Raw genomic sequence first — 15,742 nt, forward strand, 5'->3', positions numbered from 1 at the left:
GCGACGCCTTTGCTCCTGCAGTTCCGTTTGCTGGCGCTTTAGCTCTACCTAGCGACGCCATTCCTCCTGCTGGCGCCGTTGCTCCCGCTGACGCATTCCCGCCCGCTAACGCCGGCTCTCCTGTTAGCACCACAGTTACAACTACAGACCCACGTGCTGGTGCTGTCCCATATGTCGGCGGCAGCGCCGTTATTCCAGATGCCGTGCAACCTTCCGCCAATGTCTCCGCCCTGGTCAGCAATCCATGGTCTCTTCTGTCGCCACCGAACACGCGGCTGCTTGAAGCCGACAGTCGAAGAACATCCGTCGCCAGCGTAGCGGCAGCGCTTGTCTTTAAGCCAAAGACTCTGCATCGATGGCGCATGAACGTAAGTCTGTTTCACTGCAGAACTGCCTTCCGTCTGGCCGTCCCTGTCTCGCCGTTGTCGAGTATCAACTCATGCAGGTGGAAAGCTCTATCGTTAGCCCTAAATGAATCGTGGGTAAAATGCCTGGGGATGAACCAGGATGAAGCATGCATCTGACACGCTGGTAACGTTTCGAGAGGCGCGCACCTAGATTTATCATGGCTCTGCGAGCGACTCCACTAACCACATAAAGGTATACATATTAACGTGTCAAATAGGACAAGGCTTTCTTTTTTCAGTGGTAAATCCACTTGTCTAAACGTTAACCAGCCTGTCTGAGGCACATAACCCTGTTTCGCCTTATGTTTATCCGCAGTGTTGCCATCCATCGGTCGCTACATCTCGAAATTATGGCGAATTCGGAAGATCGCACCGGGGTACCCTGGTACGCTGTTTCAGCCAATCATCATCGCACCAGAGCACCTTGGTGTCCACTGGTGCGATTTCCCGAATTCGCCACAAGTGCTGTACAGATATATGGGGTATGGTGTTCGTGATCGTGATCGCGGAGAAAACAGACCGCGCTGTCGACTTGATGGTCTTGCAATGCAGTCGCTTGAAGCTCAAACCCTGCGATAGCTCCGCAACGTTTGATCGTTCTCGTTCAGAACATAAATCTTGTGCGCTCGAGCATACACCACACGTACGTTGTACACGCTTTCAGAGCCAAGTACTGTACCATCAAGATATATACACATATGAATACGTAAACACCGTATCACATTTATTGTTCAATATCCTATGTGTAGCGAAACGTGACGCAAAAGTCAAGTGAATACAGTACCGCAGCTTGGCTTTGTTGCCAGCTGAAGGCACCGTATGTTCTCCCTCCCACAAATGTACGGGGAGCCAAAGTTCACGCATTGATCAGAGTGGAGTTCCTTCCCCTGCTGGTTGACGGAGGGCATCTTGTAGAGCTGATCTGCAGAAACGCGGGGCGTCCTTGGTATAATGGTGAGCCAGTTCAAGCTCTCGGTTAACTGTCTCTGTAGCGCGGTTCCTTTAGCCGTCGTGCATGATCCAGGTGTATTCGTTGAATGCCTTGGCCGATGTGCTCAATGAGTATTCTATAGTTCTCTTTTGCCGTCCACCACTTAGAAGAGTAGAAGTCGCCCCCCCCTCCCCTCCCTCCCGCGCTGCCTTCCCGCTTTCCTCCTTTCGCGTGGGAGATTGCGTCGCCAGTTCCCCTTGCGCCCGGTTGCACGATGCGCATTTGGTGCCGCAGCACAGCGTCGTCCCCCTCTCTCCCTCCCATGCCCCACGGCGTTTCGCGCGACGGAGTAAGTCACGTTTGCTCTCCGCCATGTGCTCGCTCTCGGTGAAAGCGCGCGTCCCCCGCGCTTTCACTCGCACATGCGGCGCGCGGCGACGATTTTATCGCCCTTGGACTTCATGGCGGTGACGGCGACGCCAACGACAGAAATCCGCTTGAAGGGTCCATATAATTTCTATCGCAATAAAATCTCGCAATCGGTGTAGCTAGTGCTTAGCACACCTGTCCATTTTTAATCCTTCTTTTACAGTTTGGACCACACCCTCTTCGCCGTACCGTTAGAGTGCGGGTTATATGAATCCTGTGGGGAAATCTTGCACTTAGTTGTCTGCAAGGAAGTAGCGGAAGAATGAACTAATAAACCGCGGTTCAATAATCTAGGAAATACGAACCTAGCAAAGACAGAATAGAGGCTCTCCACTGTTCTATCCTATGTGGCTCTCTTCACACGAATTCCTCCTAACCATTTTGTTGCCGCATCAATACTGCAATGTCCTGCGACTAGCTATAATCGAACATTTATTGTTCAACATTTGTCTGTCTATACGTGACTATGCAGTTCCACATTTTGGTATCCTTGTTGCCGTGATAAAGGAAATGCGTAAGGAAAATGGATGGGGTGTATTGCATTCGGAGCAACAGGCTGTTGAAACAGCTGTCATGTTTGTGTTAAGAAAAGTACGGCTTCTGCAAAATCGCTAACACCCTTACAATTGTTTCAACTTTGGGTGTGTGGGCTCAGAATTTGTCTGCTGCTTTGAACACGTTACCATGGGACGACAAGTGGTTACAATTGTTGCAGAGATAGCCGGAATAATTCTACGAAGCGCATCGCAAATTTTTTGTTGGATGACACTGGCTCTGGCCCTGCACCATACACCTAGAATGTTTGGCTCGACGCAGCCTTGTTCCTATTTCCGTTGCACCCAGTTTCCACACTTCGACTGGACTTCCTGTTCTATCTCCACTTGGTCCTATCGCTTTCGCTGCTGCAATCTTGGCTAGGCTCGCTACACTCTGCTCTTTTGTGTGATGTGTGACGGATGTTCGTCGCTTCACCGCCAACTTTCTGCGAACCTAACTTTTATTCTCTCCTCGGGTTTTCCTTCTTAAATTTGTACGAAAATACCGCGTATCGCAGTATATATATATATATATATATATATATATATATATATATATATATATATATATCTGCGCTTTTTCCACGTAGCAGATCGCCTTCAAGATACGGCGCCCGCGTGGCCACCGCCGGAGTTTTTATCAATTTCCAGTTTCCGGAGTTTTCAGTTTCTATCAAATCAGGTGGTATGATTGGATAATGAAACAATTCTGTTCCAAGTGCGAGTTCACGTCTAATGTGAGCGGTAATCGAGGCTGGTGTAATTTAAGGATTCCTCTCGATCAGCTCTATCCATTTCACGATCGGTCGATTCCGCTGATAACGTATAATCTCGGACCACTAGCGAAGCGGGAAAAGAAATAGCACTGGAATAGGATCATTACGTTTATCCCCGACCCTAGAAAATATGAACGCGTCACCACTGAGTTCACGAATTGTACCTGTTGTTCATACGCAGGAATCGTCCCGAGGTGGCGACAGCTCGGCGCCGGAGCCAAGTACGCGTCCCCTGAACACGCCGGCCATTCTCATCGTCTTCTGCTCCGTGGTGCTCATCCTCGTGGTCTTCTTCGTATTCGCTGGCACAAGTCGAACGGCCGACAAGGACCCTGTGTGCGACACCTCTGACTGCCGCCTGCACCGCTACACGCTGGAGTCGGGCATGGACCCGAGCGTGGACCCATGCGACAATTTTAGCGCCTACGTGTGCGCCAAGTGGCGGCCGAGGCACCGGTCAGCCAGGTCTGTCCTGTCTGACATGGTGTTCGAGTGGCTCAGCGACCTGCCGAAATGGCTTCGCCACAGTGCCTCTCTGCTTCCCACGGTGACCAAGGCTACCGCCATGTTCGACGTCTGCATGAATCAAGCCGAGTCCACGGCCGACGTCGCGTTGCGCTTCATGAGAGACCGGGGACTCGAGTGGCCCGACGATGATCCGGACGGGACGTCTTCGCCCGCCGAGGTGCTCTTCGACCTCGCGTTCAACTGGAAAGCGCCGCTGTGGTTCAGCATACAGATGCTCCCGAAGTCGCAAGAGTACCCGCGCCAGCGTCGGTTGCTGCTCGCGCCCAACGACCTGATCTCTCAATGGGCGCCATTCTTCAACGACATCGACGAGCAGCTGTACGTCCGCTATTGGAACCTCTTCTACCGCCAGCTGGCCTCTGACAACGCGACGCCTCCGACCAACGCGGCCATCAACGAGTCCTTCCACGTGCAGCGATTCGTCTTCGACGTCCTGCTCCGGGCCGCCACCAATCGGAACAAGAGGCCCGCCGTGCTGCCGTTGAAGGCGCTTGCCGATTACCCGGAGCTGTCGAGCGCCGGCTTCGTCGAGGACGCGATAAACCGCAAGCTAGGCCTTGGACAGGAGTCCTTCGACGAAGCGCTGCTGCTGGTCAGCGACCAGGTGTTCCTGGACGCCGTGAGGGAGATCTTTCGCCGGCTGTCGGTCTCGGAGCTGAAGCGCCATCTGGCCTGGCTGTTTGTGCAGACTCACGGCGTGGTGGCCGACCCCGGCCGCCTGCTGTTCGCGCTGTTCGGGGAGAAGTCGCGCGCTCGCCAGGAGCGACCGCGGTTCTGCGCAGCCCAGGTGGAGGCCAGCTACGAACTCTTGGTCGCCGCGGCGGACACCGTTGCGCGCTTCACGGCCAAGGAACGCAGCGCCATTAGCGACCGGTTCGCGGATGTCGTCAAGGCACGTTGGGCACTGCGCTTGTGCGCTAGGACAACAAAGACGGCCGGTTTGGCGCGTACAGTCTTGCGCAAAACGATGGTACCTTGGCAGTATCGAAACAGAAAACGTTGAAGTAATTAATGTAACACGGCCACACACCTTTCCTTGCATGTTAACACCGATCTGTCGCAAGTCCGGGTTAACCTGTCTAGTGTTTGTGTATTTTCCCCACAGGGGGCCCTCCCTATAGGAGTATATACAGTCTTACTCAGTCCATCCAACGCCTCCTATAAAGTCTTTATAGGAGGCGTTGGTCCGTCAGATAAACAGTGATGCATATACCCGTATTCACGTTTTTATTGTTGTTTCCGATGAACTATTTAGTCTCATCGCGTTATGGGACAATCAAACTCTATCGCTGTTTCTTCGATCTCTTTACCTCGGTTCTCACGATCCATTGCCCCCTGCATGCGCCTGCCTACTGGCTGCTTCTCACAAGCTGCGACTGCAACCAGAAAATCGATTTAGCGCGCCTCGCTGCGCAATTTTCGTTGAACGCTTAAACATACATATGTAGTAGTGGCGGTACGATTTTAGTCGTTGCGACGCTCAAGCAAGCTTAAACTGCCCGCTGTGGAAGACACGCAAATGTTGATGCATCTACTTTTTGGCGTGCTTTAAGGAGAACATATATCTGTGTAAATAAACAGGCGTTTTTGGGCATGTTTAGAGTGTTGAATGAAGAGCTGCGATGTCGCATGTTTACGGCAGCAGCCTGAGGCTCCTTTTTTCTTTCATACCTTTTTTAAAAGAATTACAAGTTTTTACAAGTGTACATGCTCAGTAGCCTCTATTGATAGTGCAAAGAAGAATGTACGATACTTAGCAGCTTCATGGCTTAGGTCATTTGCTGAACTTATGCCATTTCAGCCTTTCTTGAAGGTGCTGAGGAGCTCGCTCGCGTTCCTTCTTGCTTCCACGTTGCAGTGGTAACAACACGGATGACCTTATAGGGCACACTGCTCAGTTTTATACCTCGGCGTATACAGTTCTCGCTGTTTTAAAAAAAAGTCAGTCAATATTTGACTCTTTCTCAATTTGTCCAAAATCAGCAGGCTGCTATCAAGAAGACTCGGGGATCGTTGTGGCTGGACGATCACAGCAAGGCCATCGCCATCGAGAAGTTCTCCAAGGTGAGGATCGCACTGTGGCCCCGAGACGAGTACCTGACCGAGGGCGCGTTGGAACGGGCCTTCGAATCGTTCCCGCGAAACGGCACGGTGTCGCTCCCGCAGCTGTGGGAAGAGACGCGCCTCGTCTGGAACGCGCTGCGGGACATGCCCGAGGCAGATGAGGACTACCGGCTGCCCGGCAGTTACACGCAGCCGTACGCCCGCTACTGGTATCTCCTGAACGCGGTGCGGCTGTCGTTGGGGCTGCTGGCGCAGCCGGCCTACCACCGCGAGGGCACGCGAGCAATGCTCTTCGGAGGCCTGGGATTCCTCTTCGCTCGCCAGCTAGTGGGTGCCGTGGACGGCAGCGGCATTGGTGTGGACGCCACGGGCAAGCCCGTGGCCGGCTCGTGGATCGGCGACTCCACTGCTCGGGTCAATTTCGAGAGACGCCTGCGCTGCGAGGTACTCCTCTTAAGGGCATCAAAACATTTTATTAGAAATGAACGCGATACGTGTTTTGTGAGCCCTGTATAAGGGAACAATTGATAAGAGCCTCGGTCCACCGAACTTCATCGTTTGCCTGGCACCTAGTCACAGCTGCACTCAGGTGACCTTCTGTATACACGGCGCGCACCCGGAACCCGGAAGTCCGGGTTCGATTCCCACCCAGACCGAAATGTAACAGATCTTATTTTCAAAGCCACCAATTTACTTTGTTTACAGGAACCTCCCTGAGAATTGTGACGTCAATCCGAGCATTTTTGGCGGCGTCGGCCATTTTTCGTCGCGGCCCTCTTTCGCCAGGGTTACCGCCAACATACAAACCTAAGGATTTCGCCTTAAAAGGTAGACACAGGAATAGCGCTAACTCGCAGTCCAAGTTCATTTGGAGCAAACAATATGCATATAAGTAGCTATAGCAAGGTACGCAGACCGCAACGCGCATAAGTGGCAATGAATATCATGGTCATCATGAAATGCATATAGCAACCAAGTCACAGTATCCTAAAAACTTTTGTTCATTGCTGCTAAACATTACAGACGTGTCACTGATATACACGCCTTCTCATTCTGTCGGATGTACAAATCTCCATTAAATCACCCGAAAGCGTGTCTCCACTTTTACTCAGGAATCGAATACTAGGGAGTAGATAGATACATTAGCAAACATTTCTTTCACAAAAAGAAAATGCTGCGATTTGGTAGTTATTATGCGTTGCAAGATGAGTATGCGATGTTCCTTGCGCTGCGCGGTCTGCGTGCATTCCTTGCTTCTTTAAATGCATTCTGTCTGCTCCGAAAAAAAAAAAAAAAACTGGTTGCAAGTTAGCGCTTGTCTTGTGTCTACCTTCTTTTTTTCTGTACCGTCTATATGGTGTTTAATTGCTTGTTAAACCTGCAAGTATAAACCAACTAGCCCAGCGACATGTTCTCTTTAGCTGCCACTGACGAGGACAAATCTTCTCACAGCATTGGCCCATGAGTCAGGTTCATTTCGTTTTCGTCTATATTGCCGCGACATAGGACTGCAGCATTAGGCCGGTACTGACGAAGTAGAGGTTGCTCCTCGCAAATCTTGGCTGCGGCTACGCCTGTGCTTTGTCTTGTAAATATCTCCAAATGTACGTTTTTATGCAACAGTATAGTTATGCGTGTACAGCTTCCAGCTACGTTTAGTCAGCCATCTATACATTAGCAGCAATGTAGTACGCGCCCACTTAACTGAACTCTTCCGCACCTTATAGTTACCTGAACAGATGCCGACAGTGGAAATGAACCACGTGCGTGTACGCGAAGCCTGTCAGGCATACAATCAGGAAGCGCAGTCGTCTTTTCAAACATTGCGATTGGTGAGTGTGTTACGTATACTATTCGCTTTACGAACAGGTGGACCTGTTTCCCGACGTGCCCGCGGTCGAGGTAGCCTTCGCGGCCTTCCTGGATGGTGCCTCTACCGGCTTGCGCCTCTCACGCCGCTTCAGTGAGCCCCAGGTGTTCTTTCTCACCCTATGCCACCTGACTTGCGCCTGTGGCCACCCCGACAACCTGTATGGCGCCGACTGCAACCGGGTCGTCAGGAACTTCCAGCCGTTCGCCGACGCCTTCCGCTGTGCGCCAGGCTCGAAGATGAACCCAACCAACAAGTGCCGCTTCTTCGGCTAGACTGTTTCTCTACGTTTCACCAATAGCCGTTTTGATCGAATTTGCGAATATTTGCGATACCTTCAATTTTTGTGCTTGATTTCCTTTTGTCCCTGCAATAAGTGTGATGTTCTTGACCATACAAGCCTTTAACAAGGGCCTTACAGAGAAAGCCAATTGCAAGCATACAGTCAGTGACTAACATATTCTACAGTTTGGATTGTACTGCGCATGATTTTGAATTATTATTCCACTCATTTCGGGACATCAAAAACTCCGTGTGCGCTTGTCCTAAAGCTCTGTGTTCGCGAACTTGCTTGAGACTCTGAACCATGCTCAAGATATTTCGCCTGTTTCCCAGACTCTCAACTTACTTTGGCAAGCGTTAAGTAATTTCACTCGAACGAGACATGTAGTGACGTAACGCTACTACAAGAGACTGTGTAATCTTGAGTCCTTGAACATTTAGCCACGTGTAGTGCTTGCACACTTTGTGTACTTACCGGTGATATAGCGTCATAAGTGTGGACTCCCGTACTGAAACGTCTGCAGTGCAGTCGACTTAGTACGCCCGCAATGCTTGAAGTCGTTTACTGTGAAACCATGCCGACCAGTTCGTTGGAGACCGATTCACTTATGGTGTATTCGGATGGTCGTTTTCGAGCGCTCTAGAGGGCTCTGAAAAGTGGCCACGCGTTCGGGTGGTAGAAGTCGAGCGCTCGGACTACGTTCGGATGGTTCTTTCAGAGCGCCAGCCTCTGACTCAGAGCGCTCCCAACCGCTCTGACTTGCTAGAGAGAACGTTGGCGCGATCTGGCCGAGAGCAGTGTCACGTGATACTAACCGCCGCGGTTTGACGCGGTTGCCGACAGGTGACAGCGCCGGCGCACATTTTCGCCGTCGGGAGTTTCGGAGCGTCGTGCGGGTTTGTTGCGTTGTGTTCGTGGTGTTTTCGTGTGTCGCTCCCGTCAATTTATATCCAGGAAAGCATAATTGCACCATGTCGAAACGAAGGCGGCTACGAAAGGCGCAAGAATCATCAGTGATGCTTTTAGAGCACCTCGCAACCGAGGGCCTTGAAGCTAGCAGCTCCGACGACGACGACGACGACCGCCACATTTATGCAAACAAGTTCGCCGAGTTGTTCGCCGAGCATCTTGAAGTGCCGAAGGTCAAAGGCTATGTTCAGAAGGTAGTCAGCGATTATTCCGACAAACAGGTAACATTAAGTTCGGCCGCAAGGCAAAGTGAACTCACCTAATGTTCTTCTACAGTTTCGCAGCAACTTCCGCCTCCCGCGATCAGCCTGTAACCAGCTGGTCAAACAGTTCGAAGCGTCGGAATGTTTTCCGTCTGACAGGAACCATGGCGGTGTGCCCGTCAAATCGGCAGAGGAGCACATTCTCTCATTTCTCTGGTGAATGAACCGCATTTCTGATTTGTATGTTGAGTTGAAGATCCAGTGTAGTACAAGCAGCAATATAATCAGCAAGCTTCTCTGAACTTTTTGTTTGGAGTAGGATCATCACTGTCTCCATTCATCGTGAAAAAAGTAGTTGATATAAAAAAAGACAGAAGAAGCTCTTCGCTTTCCAGTAGATGTTCAACAAGGCGGCTAACAAGCATGTCGAGCCTGGTGCCTATTAAGCATATGGCGATCCTTATTCTAATTTGCTGTTTTAATCAGTTTGAGCAGACGCTGCTTTACCTTATTGATAACAATGCAAACACGTGCTGTTTTATGTTCTGTTGATGCACGTAATGGCATACAGAAATACTCGTCATACCCCAAACCACAACACAGCACAAATCGAGTAGCAATGGGCTGCTTCCAGACCCATGTAATGCACACTCGAACACAGAGGCATGTAAAGATCATGCGATTTGTGCTTGCAGTTTTAAATTGTCTTATTTTAGTTGTTCAATAATGGGACCAAATCTTGGTTTACCTGCACTATATATCATCATCAGCCTATATTTATGTCCACTGCAGGACCAAGGCCTCTCCCTGCGATCTCCAATTACCCCTGTCTTGCGCTAGCTGATTCCAACTTGCGCCTGCGAATTTCCTAACTTCATATATAGGCGCCCGCTGTGGTCTCAATAGAGGCCAAATAAGTCAGCTGTGGAGTTTGCACACACATGGAGTAGCTCCTGTTTGTTACCACATGTAGAACTATATTAGATGCAGGGCACTTCTTTCTGCAAGTAGCTGCTCTCCGTACTTTCATGTAAATTAAGCATGACAATCTTTCCATGTAATGGTCAAGCATAACAACTCATATGAAAATATTTTCTAGGTATGCTGTCAACAAGGCCTCAATGAGGGAGGTTGCTGTGCTTTTCAACATGGCAGAGTCTACGCAGTTTGCTGTGATTGATAGGGTGCTCGGCTTTCTTTGTGCCATTGCCCCAGACGTCATATACTTTGGAATGGACAAAGAGGCATTAGCCAGGGAATTCGAGAATGTGAGCTGTTATTTTGCCTTCTTATATTTTTTATCTGCATTTCAACATGAAGTATGTTAAGGGAAAACAATCAAATATGCATGAAGAAGCACGCCTTTCCAAATAATACAGAACTCCTTTTTTTGTTGACAAGTTGTAAACAGCAATAATAATAAAAGGGACTGTACACCAACTTGTGCAAAATGACCAATGCACGAGATATAATTGCAAAATGACATGGCTTCAATGATAAGCACTAATTCTCACTTCTAATTAGTGCATTACCATTAGATTGACAGCGGGAACTAATGCGCTGTTGTAAAATATTTTTCTAGCCTTTATTATGTATGTTCTTTATGGTTTATTCTGACTTCGCAATGACCTTTTCTTTTTGCAGCTTGCAGGGTTTCCGAATGTAATAGGGTGTATCGATGGCACCTATATTCCCATGCGCTGCCCAGTGAACAAGACAAGGTCTACCTATATAAACAGGCATGACCAGGTGTCATTAACAATGCAGGGCATCTGCAACTCCAAAGGCAGGTTCCAAGACGTCTTTACTGGCCCACCAAGCAAGGTTCATGATGGTCGTGTGCTGAAACTATCAACTGTTCAGCAAGATTTGCCCACACTTTGCCAGGTGAACAGGTATCACATCCTTGGAGATGCCGCCTACCCAATTAGGGAACACCTTCTTACGCCGTTTAAGAATTATGGCAACATGACGCAAGCAAAGAGCAAGTACAATACTTGCCATGCATCTACAAGGGTAGTCATTGAAAATGCATTCGCCTTATTAAAGCAGAGGTTTCGTCAGCTTCGCTACATCGAATTCACCACAGTTGACAAAATAACACAGTTCATTGTAGGATGCTGCGTGCTCCACAACATATGCCTCGACAATGGCGACATAGATGTGGAGGATCTGTTGACCGACGAAGAGAGGGAAGAAAGAAGCCAGGATACACTGCTGCGCATCAGACAGGACCGCGCAGAGTTGGCTGCTAACAGGCAGCCACAGACTGACCGTGAAAGTGTGCTTCGCCGTCTGGGTGAATTGAAAAGAAATGCTTTGGTGGGGCAGCTGTAGGTAACGAGGGAGAAAATAAAGGAATTGTTGGTCATTTATCTTGAACCAGAAAGAATGTTAGTGCTTTACTCGGTTTACTAATCCTGAAACATTTTTTCTCTTTTCTGAAGTGTGCAAGTTTCACACAAATTGATGTCATAGCAAAGACAAATTTTATTGCACATGACATACAGAGGCATGAACTTGTATATGCCACGCTTCACATGTTGTCTTCTTTTGCTGCAAGGTCTTTCAATGCAGCGATGTGCTCCCTGTGGAGTTTGAGCAGCTCTTGGTGCCTTTCCTCTCGTCTTTTCTCTCTCTCTTCCCTTTTTGCTTCTCGCTCTTCATTATTTTTTGCATGTGCTCAAAGAAATACTTCATGTGCATCATTCGACCTGCATTAGGACGGCCTGCCTTGTGTGTTCCCTTTCTTTTTGGTGCAGAGTCGGTAACTACGCTTGAAGGGGCGTCGAGAAATTCAGAGTTGCCTGACAGGTCAGCACAGTCAGCTCCTATAGGAATGTTGGCAGCACCTGTAAGAATGTTGGCGGGATCCTTGGCACCTTGAGCAGATTGAGATGTCTTGTATGTCACGGAGTGCACACCACGAAGAACTTCGGGCTGTATGCTGTCATCTGCTGCCCTTATTGCCGCAAATTCTTCTTCATACGACACCTGGCAGCGGGAATGGCCTGATGTTTTGTTATTAGTGTCTTCATCTTTCTTTCGCTTTGCAATTGTCTTGAATCGTGACTCGCACTGTGTCGGAGTCCTGTAAATATTCAGGATCTGAAGAATTTCCTTAGAAATATACTCGTACATAGCACGCTTGCAGCGGAATTTTTTCATGGGGCCTACTTTGGTTGAGTAGTGTGCATAAAGGTTTAATAACAGCCTTGTCTCGCCTTCTCCCCATGGTCCTGTTTACAGGAGAAAAAGAAAAGCCGGGTTATAACATTAGTAATATTTTTGCAAATGCTCGAATATTTTTATGTACTAGCAAAGCAAGTGAGGGGAGTAAATGGACATGCAAGCATTTTAATAATTGTCACTGCAGGAGAACAGTAAGCAAAACCTTGTGACATTAGGGTCACAAGGCCTGGCTGTTTGAATTCAGCCTACAACAATGAGAAAGAAAAAGCGTTGCAACGTCATTACACCTACCGGAAGACGGGCTGTTCTCGCTGGCAGCAGTGGTGGCTTCCCCAAGCAAGACTGGGCTTGGTGCGTTACCTGTGATAAAAGATAGTTGAATGACACGGTATTAATAATTATTAGGAGTCACGAGCATCTGATGTAAACGCGTGTTCCTACACAGGACGCGTTCTACGAAGCGCATACACTCAGCGGAAAATGAATTATAAGCTGCTCAATTACGCAGACGAAGTTCAATTCCAACTGTCGCAGTTTTCTTTCCGTGCTGGTGGTGTAGCAGTGGCGATACATGCGAAAACGCCAGTGTCACTCATGGCATCCATTACTGAAGAAGGCTTAATCGGCGAAACACACTAGCAGACGACTTCGAATGAAATGTAAGCAGTGCTGAAAACCAGCGCACGCGCCTTACAGGAGCAGCAGATAACACACACAGCAGGTGTTACGCCTACTGCTAGTACATGAAGCTTCCGAGCTAAAGCTGTTAGTGTACCCTAATATTATAAACTGGAATTCACGTTAGCGAGATATACAGGCGCCTAAAAAGCAAGGTGCCGGTACAAAGTTTCACTAGCGGCGCGCTCCTTGTACAACACGCGCGAAGGGGCTGCAGCACAGTTCCAAACACTTGACGAACAAAAAACTTCTTTCGAAAGCTTCCGCTCAACTTACCGTCATACATGGTGAGGAAGAGTGACTGCGCTGGGCTGAGAGAGCCGTCGCTGCGGTCAAGCACATCTGAACTGGACGACGCCATTTGTCACTGTCGCACAAGAATGTTTACACGGCGGCTTCCCGCGCTGCCTGCGCAGTGGCGCCACCGGCGCGCTGCTCCGAGATCGCTCATGCATTCGGTTGGTACACTGCGTCTCCCGCTCAGATTGCGGGCTCGCTCGCATCTGCAGACTCTGAGCCAGAGGACCAGAGCGGCCAACCGAATACGCCATAGTTTATCGACTATGCATCTACGATACCACTTAATATTATAAATCAGATTGTAACTTTTTATTGGGAGGCACAGAACATCGGCTATAGTTAACGTGCGGCCCATTTCCTAAGACAAAGAAAAAAAAAATGCCAGGGCTGCGCGGCACACGCAGCACAGTCACAGCGCAAGCTAGACGAGCGTTTCGACAGTACTACCTAGTAATTTCAGTGAATGTGTCGGGAACGCGCTAGGGACGCCGTCGCGCGTGCAAGCCGACGCGTTCCATCGCCGATGGCTAGCGCCGTCCGGCCCAGCCAAGCGGCCGACAATGCAACTACGGCTGTCACATTCGCTCCCATTGAAACGCACCCGACGCGGCCTGCTTAGGACGCCGTCGCGCGTGCAAGCCGACGCGTTCCATCGCCGATGGCTAGCACTGTTCGGCCCAGCCAAGCAGCCCACAATGCAACTACGGCTGTCACATTCGCTCCCATTGCAACGCGCCCGATCTAGCGCAATCAACGTGATCCCGAGCGTCCTCGGTATGTTAGCACCATCTAGTTAAGGCGGCAGCAAAATTTACAGTGTCTGAAAGGTTGCGTTTGCCAGCGCCTTAACTAGATGGAGCCACCATACCAGCGGAGGCTTGGGACCGCGTTGTTTGCGTTCCGCGTCTGAATCGCATCTCGTCGTCTGCGCCTGCGCGTCTGCATAGGGCGCGTTTATAGTACATTTTCCCGCTCTCCGATAGCAAGCGCTTGCGTGGCTCACGATTCTGATTCTGGTCACTGACGCGTGCAGACGCAGGATGGCTGGCTCCTCACGAGCTGCGACAACGGAAGACACTGGCCGCGGATCTTCGTTCTCGGACGTGCCCAAGGACTACAAGATCATTCCGCCACCCATGCCCACCGGAGAAGGACTGAAGACTATGGTTGTTGTACATTGCTACATAGCAGGGCGCCCGTACAAAATAGAGGACTTTAGTCAGCCTATGAGGAACGCTGGCATTATTGGGCATGTTGGTGGAATAGGGGCTTACCAGATGTCTCACGCCTGGTTAGTGAATTTCCGCACTGAAGAAGCGAAAAAGAAGTCGCTGGAAACCAAGCCCTTCCTTGTCAAAGGTAGGACCTGCGTCTCAATCGACCTCAGTCAGCTAAGGCGTTGCGCTGCTGAGCACGAGATCGCGGGATGGAATCCCGGCCGCGGCGGCCGCATTTCGATGGAGGCGAAATGCAAAAACGCCCGTGTGCTTGCGTTGTAGTGCACGTTAAAGAACTCCAGGTAGATACATACATAGATAGATAGATAGATAGATAGATAGATATATAGATAGATAGATAGATAGATAGATAAAGAACTTTATTGAGGTCCTGAAGGATTCCGCCCCCGTTTTATATGGGGAGGATCGCGGGCCGCTCCCACGTGGGACGGGGAGGCCTAGCCTCACCGCTGCGTCGTGGGCCTTCTGGACAGCCTGGAGTTGTTGTAGGACCGGGCTCTTGATCATGGAATCAAATTCATCTTCAGAGAAGTCGTCATGCTTTCCCTGTAAAGAGGGGCACCTCCAGAGCATGTGTCTGAAATCACTGCGATCGTTACAGTCTGGACAATGTGCTGAAATGTCTGAGTAGTGACTGTAAATGGAGAGGCTGGGGTAATGTCTCCGTCCTGAAGCATGCGAAGAGAGATTGCCTGTGGCCGAGACAACTTTTTCGTGTGGGATTGGGGAAGGTACTCGGCTCATTTGATAGTGTTTCGTGACCTCGTTGAAAGTAGTGAAAATGTCCCTAAATGAAGGCTGGGGGCTGGTTCCTCCGCCTGAGCCGCGCAAGTCCCGGCGCGGCAAGTGAGACCTCGCGCCTTGGAGTGGGCTAGCTCGTTGACATTGGAAAGGCCCCCGACCCTCGAGCCAAGATGAGCAGGGAACCAAGTGATGGTGTGGTTTGTGAGTTCCTTGTGAACGAGAGTTCTAAAAACTTCCTTGCAGATGGTCCCAGAAGCAAAGGCCCTAGCAGCGGATCTAGAGTCAGTGTAAATATCAGTTCTTTGCGGATCAAGGAGAGCGAGTGCGATGGCCATCTGCTCTGCTTTGTGAGGAGAAGAGGTTCGAACCGATGCTGAGGATAGAATCCGACCCTTAGTATCTGTGGATACTACTGCAAAGTGAGCGGAAGCGCCGTACTGGGCGGCATCGACAAAGCATGCTAGCGGAGAGTGGGCGTGAGCGTGGGCTAAAAGAGAGGAGGCTCGAGCGACACGCCTGCCCACGTTGTATTGTGGGTGCATGTTTCGTGGAAGGGGAGAGACCTTGATGCAAGATCTCATGCGATCAGAGAGA

General features: G+C 50.0%; 2 protein-coding genes across 2 annotated transcripts; one reads left to right on the plus strand and one right to left on the minus strand.

Annotated features, from left to right (window-relative positions):
- Nucleotides 1–8,684: 8,684 nt before the first annotated feature.
- LOC119448611 (putative nuclease HARBI1) lies at nucleotides 8,685–11,483 on the plus strand. Its single transcript, XM_037711843.2, has 4 exons — nucleotides 8,685–9,014; nucleotides 9,070–9,212; nucleotides 10,096–10,264; nucleotides 10,641–11,483. The coding sequence occupies exons 1-4, from the start codon at nucleotides 8,796–8,798 to the stop codon at nucleotides 11,331–11,333; spliced, it is 1,224 nt and encodes a 407-aa protein (XP_037567771.1). The 5' UTR covers nucleotides 8,685–8,795; the 3' UTR covers nucleotides 11,334–11,483.
- An 81-nt stretch (nucleotides 11,484–11,564) lies between these two features.
- LOC119448612 (uncharacterized) lies at nucleotides 11,565–13,395 on the minus strand. The gene is made up of 3 exons (XM_037711844.2): nucleotides 13,143–13,395; nucleotides 12,480–12,548; nucleotides 11,565–12,235 (listed from the first exon to the last, which is right to left on the minus strand). The coding sequence occupies exons 1-3, from the start codon at nucleotides 13,225–13,227 to the stop codon at nucleotides 11,565–11,567; spliced, it is 825 nt and encodes a 274-aa protein (XP_037567772.1). The 5' UTR covers nucleotides 13,228–13,395.
- Nucleotides 13,396–15,742: the final 2,347 nt, after the last annotated feature.

The sequence above is a fragment of the Dermacentor silvarum genome, chromosome 4 (genome assembly GCF_013339745.2).
Source record: "Dermacentor silvarum isolate Dsil-2018 chromosome 4, BIME_Dsil_1.4, whole genome shotgun sequence".
Lineage (NCBI taxonomy): Eukaryota > Metazoa > Arthropoda > Arachnida > Ixodida > Ixodidae > Dermacentor > Dermacentor silvarum.

Bases quoted from the DNA above. Each gene is read 5' to 3' on its own strand.
- LOC119448611 (XM_037711843.2), top strand. From the start codon at position 8,796: ATGTCGAAACGAAGGCGGCTACGAAAGGCGCAAGAATCATCAGTGATG. The intron at 9,213-10,095 runs GTGAATGAACCG...AATATTTTCTAG, and splicing joins CACATTCTCTCATTTCTCTG to GTATGCTGTCAACAAGGCCT. The intron at 10,265-10,640 runs GTGAGCTGTTAT...TTCTTTTTGCAG, and splicing joins TAGCCAGGGAATTCGAGAAT to CTTGCAGGGTTTCCGAATGT.
- LOC119448612 (XM_037711844.2), bottom strand. From the start codon at position 13,227: ATGGCGTCGTCCAGTTCAGATGTGCTTGACCGCAGCGACGGCTCTCTC. The intron at 12,549-13,142 runs GTAAGTTGAGCG...CTTTTATCACAG, and splicing joins CTTCCTCACCATGTATGACG to GTAACGCACCAAGCCCAGTC. The intron at 12,236-12,479 runs GTAGGTGTAATG...TCCTGTAAACAG, and splicing joins CGAGAACAGCCCGTCTTCCG to GACCATGGGGAGAAGGCGAG.